At 44.5% G+C, this 13,054-nt stretch overlaps 1 protein-coding gene and 1 long non-coding RNA gene across 10 annotated transcripts in view; one reads left to right on the forward strand and one right to left on the reverse strand.

Annotated features, from left to right (window-relative positions):
* LOC310845116 overlaps positions 1-13,054 on the forward strand; it is a 579,409-nt gene that overhangs the window by 533,035 nt on the left and 33,320 nt on the right. The window lies entirely within an intron of this gene.
* UNC79 (unc-79 homolog, NALCN channel complex subunit) overlaps positions 1-13,054 on the reverse strand; it is a 125,867-nt gene that overhangs the window by 84,178 nt on the left and 28,635 nt on the right. For 8 of the 9 annotated variants that reach the window (XM_083729766.1, XM_083729760.1, XM_083729762.1 and 5 more), the window contains 6 exons: positions 12,743-12,872; positions 10,981-11,045; positions 8,731-8,819; positions 6,461-6,501; positions 3,713-3,741; positions 1,470-1,699 (listed from right to left, as the gene is read on the reverse strand). In XM_083729766.1, coding sequence (XP_083585892.1) covers positions 1,470-1,699; positions 3,713-3,741; positions 6,461-6,501; positions 8,731-8,819; positions 10,981-11,045; positions 12,743-12,872 — 584 coding nt within the window. The remainder of the gene's footprint in view (positions 1-1,469; positions 1,700-3,712; positions 3,742-6,460; positions 6,502-8,730; positions 8,820-10,980; positions 11,046-12,742; positions 12,873-13,054) is intronic. The other variant, XM_083729764.1, reaches the window with a different exon arrangement.

A 13,054-nucleotide genomic window follows, 5' to 3' on the forward strand; every position in this document is an offset into this window, starting at 1 on the left:
CCCGCTGAAGTGAAATAGCAGGAATTTAAAATAAAATGAAACAAATTAGCGCCTGCAGCCCAAGGGAAGAAGTTTGTGGGGTTTATCCAGTCTCTTCCCTCCTGCTGAGCTTTGAAAGGATAATTGGGTTAAGCAGAGAATAGCATTGCACAATCAAAATATGGATACTGGGGATAAATTATATAGTGGCGTTTAGGCTGCTGAAAAGCTTTGCTGCATCAGGAGATGCTGCCCATTTGTTCTGAAGGCATAGCAGCCAACATGACGCTCTCAGGATGTTGTCAGACTACAACTCCCATCTCCCCTGCTCATTAGCCATGCTGCTTTGGGCTGCTGGGAGATGAAGTCCAGCAACATTTTGGGACAGCTTAAGGTAAAGGACCCCTGGACGGTTAAGTCCAGTCAAAGGTGACTATAGGGTGCAGCGCTCATCTCGCTTTCAGGCTGAGGGAGCCAGCTTTTCTCCACAGACAGCTTTCCGGGTCATGTGGCCAGCATGACTAAAACCACTTCTGGCACATCGGAACACCATGATGGAAACCAGAGCACACAGAAATGCTGTTTGCCCTCCTGCCTATAATAATAACAATAATAATTTATTATTTATACCCCGCCCATCTGGTTGAATTAAATATTAAATATTAAAAACTTCCCTAAACAGGGCTGCCTTCAGATGTCTTTTAAAGAGAAGATAGCTGCTTATTTCCTTCACATCTGAAGGGAGGGCGTTCCACAGGGCGGGTGCCACTACCGAGAAGGCCCTCTGTCTGGTTCCTTGTAACCTCACTTCTCACAATGAGGGAACTGCCAGAAGGCCCTCGGCACTGGATCTCAGTGTCCGGGCTGAATGATGGGGGTGGAGACGCTCCTTCAGGTATACTGGACCGAGGCCGTTTAGGGCTTTAAAGGTCAGCACCAACACTTTGAAACGTGCTCGGAAACGTACTGGGAGCCAATGCAGATCTCTCAGGACCGGTGTTATGTGATCCCGGTGGCCACTCCCAGTCACCAGTCTAGCTGCCGCATTCTGGATTAATTGCAGTTTCTAGGTGACCTTCAAAGGTAGCCCACGTAGAGCACATTGCAGTAGTCCAAGCGGGAGATAATTAGAGCATGCACCACTCTGGCAAGACAGTCCACAGGCAGGTAGGGTCTCAACCTGTGTACCAGGTGGAGCTGGTAGACAGCTGCCCTGGACACAGAATTAACCACTGGTGTGCTTTTGAACTGCTAGGTTGGCAGAAGCTGAGACAGAGCAATGGGAGTTCACCCCCGTTGCAGGGATTTGAACCACCAACCTTTTGTTTGGCAAGCCCAAGAGACTCAGTAGTTTGGGCCACAGCACCACCCGCTACCGTGTTGAGCTCTAAGAGCTTAGAATGATTTCCATGCACAGATGGAAGAGGGAATGGGACAGACAAGAGCAGGATTTGGGTTCCACGTGTGTTCACCTGCCTGCTGTGGGTTACCTGATAACAGCTTCCACAGTACAAACTAGCTCCTCAGCCCCACACTCCCGAGTGTTGATAGGAGGCGGCGATGTCTGGTAGAGATGCGTCTCGGCGGTTGCCCCAACTTCACTGCTGTGGTGGTTGGAGTGGCATCGTTTGCAGTAGCGCACTGGCCTGTTCCCATGGCGACCACAGCAGCCGGCAGAGAAACACGTGACAACAGCCCTCCTAACATGCGAGCTACAGTTCTGGAAAGAAACAATATAAGGGCCATTAAGCCCATCATGGTGACTGAGAGGAAGAATCAAAGAGCTATCTATTCAAAGAATTAGCAGCTTATCCAGCAGGAGGGAGAGAAACACATATGTGTGTAGTTTGAATTTTAGGTAAAGGTAAAGGGACCCCTGGCCGTTAAGTACAGTCGTGGACGACTCTGGGGTTGTGGCGCTCATCTTGCTTTACTGGCTGAGGGAGCTGGCATTTGTCCGCAGACAGCTTCCGGGTCATGTGGCCAGCATGACTAAGCCGCTTCTGGCAAACTAGAGCAGCACACGGAAACACAGTTTAACTTCCCACCAGAGTAGTACCTATTTATTTACTTGCACTTTGATGTGCTTTCAAACTGCTAAGTTGGCAGGAGAATTTTACTTGGATGTGATTTGGTGAAATTTGCTGGCTTGACTTCCGTGAAATGGGTGTTCTGCAGGAGCAGAACATGGGTTTCAAATGCTTGGCTTTTTTAGCAGCCATTTTGTGACTGGCTATGCCCTCCCACATGGCACCCATTTTGTGGCAACACACAGCACTTTTGCAAAATTCCAAGTGTGCCCTCCGAAACACTAAATCATACCCCTGGTCAATGTGTGCATTTTAAAAGATGGTAGGTGAATACTTACTGTAAATAATGTCACTTAAGTTCATCATATCAAAATCAGTAGGGCTTATTTCAGAGAAAATAAGCTTAGGATGGCGCATGGTATTAATGCAAGTGAATTCCAATTTTTTTGGAGGGTGTATATATTTCAGTTTTAGCGACATGGAATCTTACACTGCTTCTGTTGTCAAATGCATATGTTTTATGAAATTATTACATTGACGAGTTCCCCCAAATAATTCTGGGAGCTGCAATTTGTTAAAGGCACTGGAAATTGTAGCTTTGTGAGGGGGGAAACTACAATTCCTAGGATTATCTGGGCAAAGTAATGTGATTTATATGTGTGCTGAATATGCTTTAAATGTATAGTGTGGAACTATTGTGGTGACTTTAAAAAGCCCAGAGTGCAGGAGGTAACTGACTCTACTCCCTGGGCCACCATTTTGCAACTGGCGGCTCCCACAATTTCATACATGGCTCCGCTTGGTTGATGTTGAGGTACTAGTTTTTTTAAAGAAAAAATAAAGCAGACCCCACAAGTCTGCCATACACAATGAAACAAGGAACTGCAAACAAGATATCTCATTTCCTCTTGCCATCTTCAGTCTCCTGCTCTAGGGTGGAATCTAGACACATATTAAAAAACACACTGTGAAAATGCTTTTTAAAAACTGTTTTGAAAAATATATTGAATTTGCCATAAGCTCACCATCGCCATCTAGTGTTAATTACGTATAATGCCCTTAAAACGCACTTAAAATGTTATATTTGCAGTTGTATAGCTGTGTCCTAGGTCTAATTGTGCCACAATTCCTTTATGTCATGGCGTGAGGTAGGGAAAGGTAAGCAGTGCCTTGATCTTGTGTGTGTTTTTTAAATAAGAAGGCCATATTTTGATAGAATAGTGGTGACAACTCCAAGGTGCAAAGCCTGGCTGAAGCAATTCCAGTTTGAGCAAACGAGAACAAATTGTTCATTTGAGGCGCTAAAAGGAATCACTAGATGAAAGTAAATTTGTAAGCATGCTTCATTTTGTTCTGCTGAAGCCTTTAAATTATCCTTGTAATCTCCATTCATTCCTACGGGCCTCGTGCCACAGCAATTATTTGTGGATTGCACTCACACCGAACTGCGCAAGGTGAAATGAATGGCAACAAGGCAGCGCTTGAAAATAGCCACTGAATATCAACGCGCAGTAATCAGAAGCACAATGTCAACACGTTCCAGCAACATTCCACAGACTCCAATACGACAGAACCCTCCATCTCTTAACCAAAAACGACGACAATGGGAGAATATTTGCACTGCACGTGACGACGAGATGAAATCACAGACAAAAATAAAAAGCTGAGAGTGATGCCCCATCACATAGATGGAAGAGTCTTACCTTCTTTTGACATATAGCAGAAATTTCGGCTGTAATGGGAAGGTAAACGGAATATCAAAACAGTTATGATCACTCCTTTGACAGGCTGATCTGGGGCCTTACAAGATATTCTAGAGAAAATGGAATTATGAGGTGGTGATAGTGTGACCATCAAAAATCTCGTTTGCCTGTTCAGCATATTTATGTCTCCTAATAGCAGTTTCTGGGGATCGTGAACAGGAGAGTTGTATTGCACTAATGCCTCCATTTACATAGTTGTCTGGCTGGAGACTTTGAGAACAGAATGCTGGACTAGATGGGCCTCTGGTTTGATCCAGCAGAGCTTCTCTTATTATAAATGTGTGCTGGAAACAGACCGCTAGCCACACAGAACACTTCCAGAATGAGACACCTCTTGTAGTTCTGTTTGCAAAGCTAAGCAGGTTTAGACGTCTAGAATGAGACATCTTTTGTAATTCAGAGCTTCTTTCTCTTACAGTTCTAAAACATGGCAGGTGTTCCCTGCTTCCCATCTGCATGGAAATGGTAAATGATTCTGGCCAGTCCAACACAAGGAGTATTAGCATGACCCTGTTCTCCATACAAAGGTAGAAGCCAGAGAATTCATTGGAACAATAAGCACAAGAAGAGATTCACAGATGGTAAAAGTAGTCTGAGCTGGAATAGAGAGTGCCGCTAAATTCTGGGTTCGTAATAAATTGTCAGGCCTCCATGGGGTAGAACTCCTGGCACCAGACTCAGGGCTTACTAGAATCTGGATTTCACCACAAGAAGCACTGGCCGAACTCACAACAAATTACCCCCAAAATGTTCAGGGTTAGTGAAATACACAAAAACAGAGGGTGTCAAGGTCTAGCATTTGCCAGGTTCCAGAAAAGTGCTACCATTTCTGCTTTGCACAAAACACCCAATTCTGGAACCAGCACTGCATGAAGATTACTATACTATACTATACTATACTATACTATACTATACTATACTATACTATACTATACTATACTATACTATAATTAATATGCAGTGCTATTTTTCTAGAAAAAGAGGTGCCAGAACTCAACATGAGCACTTCCCTCATTCTCTTAGAATGTCAATGGCGCCCACCTGAGAGGTGCCGGAACCGAGTTCCAGTGAGTTCTGACTGAAAAAAGAGACGTGTGGCTCAGGCGCGCTGCAGGCCAGGCCCAGCGTTCACCCCCCTCAGGGATGAGACCCAAGGCGGTCTGCACCCACTGCTCCCCCCTTCCTACACCACCAATCCAACCTTTATTTGTTGCAATCAGAGCTGCTTCCTTTCTGCTGCTGTTCAGCTTCCTGCGAAGAATACACGAGTCATCTCACTGTGCACTATTTAATGTAAGTTATGTAACTTACAACCCATTCATTTCAATGGAAAGCAAATGTTAAAACAATGTCAAAAACGTAACTAATTATGTGCCTAACATCAATCTACAAATGGCTGACATTGAAGCTGCTCCCCCGAGGAATAGTCCCACTGATTCTCTGCAACCAATTCCAGTCAGGCTGGCAGACAGCAGTCCTGAACACTCTTCAGAAAATGGGTTTTGCCCCTCAAGCCCTTCTAAGCCTGGGGTTGGGCCAGGCAAAAGCTACGGTCAGGCAAAGAATCATAGACACCAAGAGACAATGGGACTGCTCAAGGTGCCCTGACTATAAAATTGGAGAAATCGAGAGAGATATAGCCGCACTGGCAGCATATCTCTTCTTTCTCATATCTAAAAATGCAAGAAGGGCCTTCACACTCGCCAGAAGCTCAGCTCTGCCCTCACTGGTCCTGGAAGGAACCTTTAAAAAAGTCCCATATGCTCAGAGACTTTGCGCCGGTCCATTGGGGGAGGTAGGAAGCCCAAAGCACTTGTTCTTTAGTGTCCCTTTTATGAAGAGGCACATAGTAAATCCATTGATCCCCTACTGGTGAGGCTCTCTGACCTCCCGGAAAAGCAAAACTACGACCTTTTCCTGTTAGGCAAAGATCAGAAGACGACCTGGATGGTCGCTAGGTTCTGTGTACAGATCTGTAGGCGCAGACCACCTCCCAACTCAAACCAGTTCGTTAAGAAAATCCCCAAACTCGGTTCTATGGGTGACTCTGGATCAGCTCCCTGCGGTAGTTTATTGTTGTACATTATTTTTAAATTTATTGTTTTAACATTGTTTTAATTGTTTGTTTTCCTTCTGTGACTGTACCCCCAAGTGTGTTTTATAAGCTGGTCTCCGACCGTAATAAATTATCTATCTATCTATATCTATCTATCTAATTATGTATAGATGGTGCACTTAAAAGCAACAATGTGAATGAGTCATATTTGTTTGACTGATTTCCATTTCGGAAACTGAACTGCTGCTATTTCTGCTTCCTTTCCCACTTTTGCCTGGATTCTCTGGCATCTTTAATTTCAACTCTGATCATTCCTGAACTAATGCCAGCTCAAACCATTTGCCCATCTAGTCCAGTATCGCCTGGTCAGACTGGCATCAGCTCTCCGGGGTCTCAAACAGAGGGTCTTCCCCATCACCTGCTGCCTGATTTTTGGAACTGGAGGTGCTGGGGATTTGAACTCGGGGCCTCCTGCATGTATGCCACATTCTCTACCCCCGAGCTACGATACAGGGGCTTGGTTTGAATGACCTTTGAGCACCCTTAGAATCCCACAATTCTATGATTCTATAAAAACTCCCATATCACGGTATTGCCATTAGTACTTGCTATCCAACTTTAAATGGTCTTACCTTGTGGTAAAAGAACATCAATCAACCATTCACTGTGATCCCTTAAAAGGAAAGGAAAGAATCAGAGTAGTTTATGATGTGTTTTCCCTACCACCACCACCAAAATAAAATAAAATAAAATATGAAAAAGCCATTTTTAAACTACGCAGGCTGGGCTCCTCCTGATTATGGATAGTATCTATCTCTGTAATTTTTACTTCTGAACTGGACAACTTTGTCACATTGCATTTATCGCACATTACTGCTGTACTGATGTCAGGTCTGCTATGTTCTACCCATTTTTTGCAGCTTATATTGAAAATTCTCAATTAGATGAAGAAATACAGAGCACCTTTGACTATCCTCAGATGGCTACGGGTGTGATCCCAACATAAAAAGAGAACAAACAGCTCCACCATCTAATTCGCTTGTTCCTGCTTAAAAGCCAGACCTCCTAGCAAATTTAATTATTTTCACTTCAGGTTTAAATCAAAGATGACTTCAACACCAAGGTGACTTCTATAAAATTAAATTACCTTTTTCCCCCTTCTGCAAATGGCCTCGTTGTGATGCCAAGGCTGCTATAAAGCAGCAGGCAAAAATAAGAAGTGCACCTTATGGTCTAATTTTTAGTAAATGTGCATTTCTTTGCCCTAAATTTTTATTACTATTGGACTCTGAAACTAAGGGAAAACACTATCAAAGCGGTGAAGCCACGGTGTATTTTAAAATGTGCTTCTATAAACTGCAACCCGCCAAACTGAACGGCAACCACTGTTATGATTTTATTACACTATAAAAATGCTCCCTTCTAAATGTCTCGCGGAAGGCAATAACAACGCCTTGTTGAGATGGAAAGTCGTGTTATCCCTTCCCTGTAATAACTGATGCATGGAGAAGAATTACATGATTTTGTGCCAAAGTTTATAACCTAATCCTGTACAGCCAAGGTTGGGTGCTAGATAGATTACTGCGATGCTCTCTGTGTGGGGCTGCCCTTGAGGTTGGTCCAGAAGGTGCAGTTAGTGTGAAATGCAGTACTTTGAATGCTCACTGGGGCTAACATGCTATGCTGCTGCTCAGGGAATTGCACTGGCTGCCAGCTGACTACCAGGTTTTAAGGTGCTAGTTCTGGTGTATAATGTCTTATACAGCTTGGGACTAGGATACCTGAAATATTTTCTCACCCCTTATCTCATTCACTGCACTCTAAAGATAAGGGCCTCCCACAGGTGCAGGGGAACCTCAGTTTTTGAGCGTCTCGGAAGCCCAACATTTCAGAACCTGAAAACCCGGAAGTGATTGCTTCCGTTTTTGAACGCGTCTCGGAAGTCGAACGGCTTCCAAGGCACGTTTCTCAATTTTCACCATTGAAACTGCCGACATCCCTTTGCGCCTCAGTTGTCAAATGTTTCAGAAGCTGAACGGTCTTCTGGAATCGATTATGTTCGACAACCAAGGTTCCACTGTACCATCTTATCAGGCGGTCTCCTCTGTACAATATCGGAATTGGGCACCTACACTTTGGAATTTCGCCACACACAGACCCCGTTATATATTTAATAAATAAATGAAATGCTAGGTTTAGATGTGAGGAAGCCATACCAGTCCCCCTCAGAGCCAAACTAGATGTGCTGCCCTGCACACAACTTTTTAGGGCTTGATTTAGATTGGGACTATGGTATGCAGGTAAGTTTTTTTAAAAAAAAACCTCTCTGCCCCTGCTGCAGTCCTATTTTCAGACCTCACGCCTCTGTTTCAAAAGGCAAAGGGAATATTGTCCCCCACCAAGCTACAAAATCAGAAGTGACCTGAGCAATTTCTTGTGGGTATAGGTTTCCATCGGAGCAATTTGCTTTTCCCAGTTTGACGTCGCTCATCCTGAACCAAAAATCCTTCCTTGCAACACCCGGCGAATCCTTTTTCTCCCTCTCCAAAGTAAACTGGGCTGTTTTGCAAGCAGGAGACAGCAACTTCCGGCAGCAAGAGTGGAACTGCCTCCAAACAAATCATTTCCTGTGATGCCACATGAACTTGGGTGTCTAATAAATCAGACTGGATTGCTTTACCATGCTCAATCATCAAACAGCATTTGCACTTACTTGCAAACTTGATTTATTCTGATTTCTAGAAGTTTCAGTACTTAACCATTCAGCTTAAGAGAAAGCTGTGTGCCTTTTGCTTTTGACTTAATTCAGGTTCCAGAGTTTTTGCATAGCTTTTTAGGATAGAGGTTTCTCAAGTTCACCATGATTCTTTGGGTTTGGTCGGCCTCTCTTAAGTCTACCCACCCTGCAATCCTCTGGCTGCATTCTTCACAAAGGTAGAGAGGGGGTGGTTTATCACCCAAAGCCACAGACAAGGAAGGATCTATGCACATCTGAAACACACAGGAAGGACAGAATCAGTTTCTCTCCAGAAATGTGCTCTAGTCAGTGAACACAAATCCCCTGCAAGTGACCAAAAAAAAAAAAACCCACCTCATTGCTTCCACTGACGAAAGGGAATCTGTGTTCATGAGCCTCAAGCCTCTCTCAGGCATTCTTACCAGCTTTCTTTGTGCTTAGGTATGGGAAAGGCTCATCAGTTAAAATGGCACAGGTGAGCTGAATGTTTTGTTTGGGATGTTGGCATTGCAGAGAAAGAAGACAGAATACTGTCATTGCTAACGGTTCAGAATAACGTATTAATGTTTGCAGAGCTCTCTGTGGAGAAAAATCAGTCACAAACTAAGCAGAGCTTCTGCACAAACAAGATTTGGGGTGGACAAGAATAGAAAAGGCTGTTAAACTATAATATTAAGAGAGAACCGGATCCGCTTGTTTCTGAACTGAAATGTGGAAGCAACTTACTGGATGGAAGGGATGTGAGTAGGCTCTTTTAGAGCACAAGAGTCATTCAGGGTGATTGTTAACCCCTGATATGTAACTGCTCAGGAATCACAGGTTATGCCCTGATATCAACATAGGAAATGGGTGGTACTACTCATGGTTGGGGGAGCTCAACACAGGGACGTTAGTTTGGGTGGTATCCCCGAGTCTTCTGTAATATTCAGTATGTTCTGCTCTGATTACCATGAGATCATACATTCAGCTCTGCTCAAATGCTATCATATCAACTCAGAGCTATTAAAGGTAAAGGTACCCCCTGACCATTAGGTCCAGTCGTGGACGACTCTGGGGTTGCACGCTCATCTCGCTTTACAGGCCAAGGGAGCCGGCGTTTGTCCGCAGACAGCTTCTGGGGCATGTGGCCAGCCTGACTAAGCCGCTTCTGGCTAACCAGAGCAGCACACAGAAACGCCGTTTACCTTCCCGCCGGAGTGGTACCTATTTATCTACTTGCATTTTTATGTGCTTTCAAACTGTAAGGTTGGCAGGAGCTGGGACCGAACAATGGGAGCTCACCCCGTCACGGGGATTCAAACCGCTGACCTTCTGATCAGCAAGCCCTAGGCTCTGTGGTTTAGACCACAGCACCACCCGTGTCCCCATATCTGACAATTAGGACCAAACAAATTTATACTCCTAACGTGCAGTGAGTGACCATGTCCTAGGCACAGGGGGAAATATTTATTGGAACCACAGCGCATGGAGAGAGGAGGGTTGACTCTTTCCTTTCCTGCTGTGATGATCCTGACAAAAATCCCCCTCCCAGTACAGCAAATAACATGGGCGGGCGGGGGGAACCCCCCTGCAGCATGGAGGGCACTTTTTGTTGGCATCACAGATGCCAAAGGGAGGATTAAACTTCTCCTCCCCATGCACTGCAGTTCTGATGAAAATTCCCGCCCCCCACGATGGTTTGTATTAATTTTCTTATTTAAAAATTCCATTACATGCACACTGACAATGTCCTCAGCATAATATGTAGTTTAACCCTTCATCCTGAGCTATTTGAGGAATGAAGATGCTACCCAGGAACACCAAACCCAAACTGGGGAGTGGTTTTTACCAGTATTCTGCTGTCAAAAGTACAGTACAGAATGCAATGTACTTTTTAGGTTTACAGCTGCCCAGCACTTCAGTCCTGTAGCTGAAGGATGGAAACAGTGGCTCAAAGACAAATAACATCTGTTCCAACAGGCAGGACTATCCTATACAGGAAGAGGGGCCAATTTAGGGCCACCTTTTCTTGGTCACACTCTGCTCCTGGCACAGTAGTAAGGCCTCTGATCCTCTATAAAGTGTATACATTCCAAGTAGTCCAATGTACAAGGGGCATGGGAAGCAATGTGTCTCTTCGAGGGGAGGCAACTTGTCTCTGGGTGCAGAATTATAGCAGGATTAAGAAGAAATCCCTGTTCCAGGGGCAAACTAGAGAAAAGTTTCTAACCAATTGAACAGTAGGGATACAGGGGTTGCTATAGGGTTTGGTTATGTTTGGCAATGTCATGGTTTGAATAGAAGCTATTTTGGAGATGCAGCCGTCCCTTCATTTGTTCACTCTTAATGTCAGATAACCCCACTATTCCAGCAACTGCTGGGACATCATTAGCCCCTCAGTGGGCACAGTCTAAGGGGTGCATAAGTGTCCATTACCTTCACTGCTGGCTTGTTAATGGCATTATGGCATTCAATGTGCTGACAGTGTATGGGATTCCATGCTGAAAAACAAAACCATCACTGATGAACACACATAACTTTATTGCTGAGCTAAATATGGGTCAGATACAATGCTGAGACACCATTTCTACCAGCTGTACTCATTTCAGGTGATGAGATTTTGTTTCAGGTTCAGGTTGAGATACTGAACACCAGTTTAGAATTATTTTTACTCTCCAGTTCTGATGTCAGCTCTGGCAACTACCGAGTTGAGGGGCACTGAGAGTGCATGCCTGCATTATGGATCCAGGTTGAGTGATCGGCACGTCCATTTAAATGCTAACAGGCTGCCTGCAGAAAAGAATTCTGCCTGGGAACCTAGAGAGGCATTAAATACACTGAACTCGATGAGAATCTCCCTCTATTCTAATGCTGGGAAGTCTTGTTTATAATTCTGCATATACAGTAAAATATATTTCTACGGCTAGTTCGCACAGTCATATTAATCACTTGACTTCTGCAGCATGTGCTTGCTTGCTTGCTTGCTTGCTTGGCTGGAGGAATGGGCCATTGCAGAGTTAAGACAGAACTGGCTGTGTTCACACGTCGCAATAATGAGCTGTAATGAATTTCAATGAACTTTGTGCTCACCTGCTTCTTCCTCCTCTCTCTTCCTCTTGCACAGCCACTAGAAGGAACCTGGAAGCTTTTGCTTCCACTTCTGCTTAACCATGGTTTGTTGCATTCCTGGAGCAACAAACTGGTTTATAGTTAGTTTAAAGCAAGTTAGCTCCAAGCCATGGTTTCTGAGGCTGGCATGTTTAAACTAACCATAGTTCCAGCTCAGGAGCATTGTGGCTGAACAAAAGCAGAAGCAGAAGCTTCTGAACTGCTCCTCCTGTCAAAATGTGATGGGGAGCATCACACAAGCCAGAAGCTCACCTGCAGCTCATTCTAGCTCATACGTGACTTGCGATCGGTTCATAGTATCAAAATGAAAACCCACAATAAGTCTGTCTGCTGTAGCACAAGCCTTCCCAGCTTCACAATTTGAGTGGCTGGCATGTATACTAGCACGCTGAAAGCTGGTTCAGTTATCAGACTTTCCCCACCCAATCTCCATGTTTCAGGTGAGCTGTTCCCCCTTTTAAAGAAATGTTTAAAAGAATAGCACACGTGAACTGCCCCTACATGAGAACAAAGAGAGAGTGCAGAAGCGGAGCAGAGAAGCCAAGAAAGACATTTCCCTTACCCTCCTGGAATCCAAACAAGTTACAGAAAAGATATCAAGAGGGGAATTCACACAGCAGCAGATTGACAGGTGTCATGCCTGACCTACTGCACAACTCAGCAATTTCATTATAGAATCATAGAATTCGAAGGTGCCCAATGGATCACCTCATCCAGCCCTCTGCCCTGAAAGAGAACCTCCTAAGTCTAAAGTATATCTGAGAGATATCTGAAAAAACACCGAGGGAATACCTTGGGAGCGCATTCCAACACTGAACTCTTTTTCTAGTCAAGAAACTGTCACCTACTTTACTTTTTAAATTACCAGGAACACGTTAACCCAGAAACACCTTGCTGCATGTAAGCATTTACTACACAGTTCTGCGAACACACTGCATTATACACAATAGTTAGAAGTGAATGTGTCGATTCAGGGGTGGGAACCATCCATCTCTTCAGCATCCACAACAATACTGTGTTAGGCTTCAGCATCCAGCTCTAAGATGCTGCTGGGCTGAACATCACATACCTGTATACTGCAGTCCTCGGTATTCGCTTATTGCCCCGGGTGGTTTTAAGTTGGGCCAGTAGTGGAAAAGCATTTGTACGGCCGGTGGTTTTACTTGAGAAGGACCATACGCTATTACGTAGAGCAAATCCTAAAAGAGAAACAGGGCTGTCGGTTGAATTTCAGAAGGTGTCACGGGGCAGAATGCAGAAACGCGTGTGCATTTTGGCGCACCTTTGAAGGCCTGCACTTTGACTGCAATCCTATACCTGCTCACTTGAACTCAGTGGCTCTTACTACTGAGTAGACCATGCCTAGGATTGTGATGTTTGG

Source organism: Podarcis gaigeae (genome assembly GCF_964106915.1).
Source record: "Podarcis gaigeae genome assembly, chromosome: 1".
Taxonomy (NCBI): domain Eukaryota; kingdom Metazoa; phylum Chordata; class Lepidosauria; order Squamata; family Lacertidae; genus Podarcis; species Podarcis gaigeae.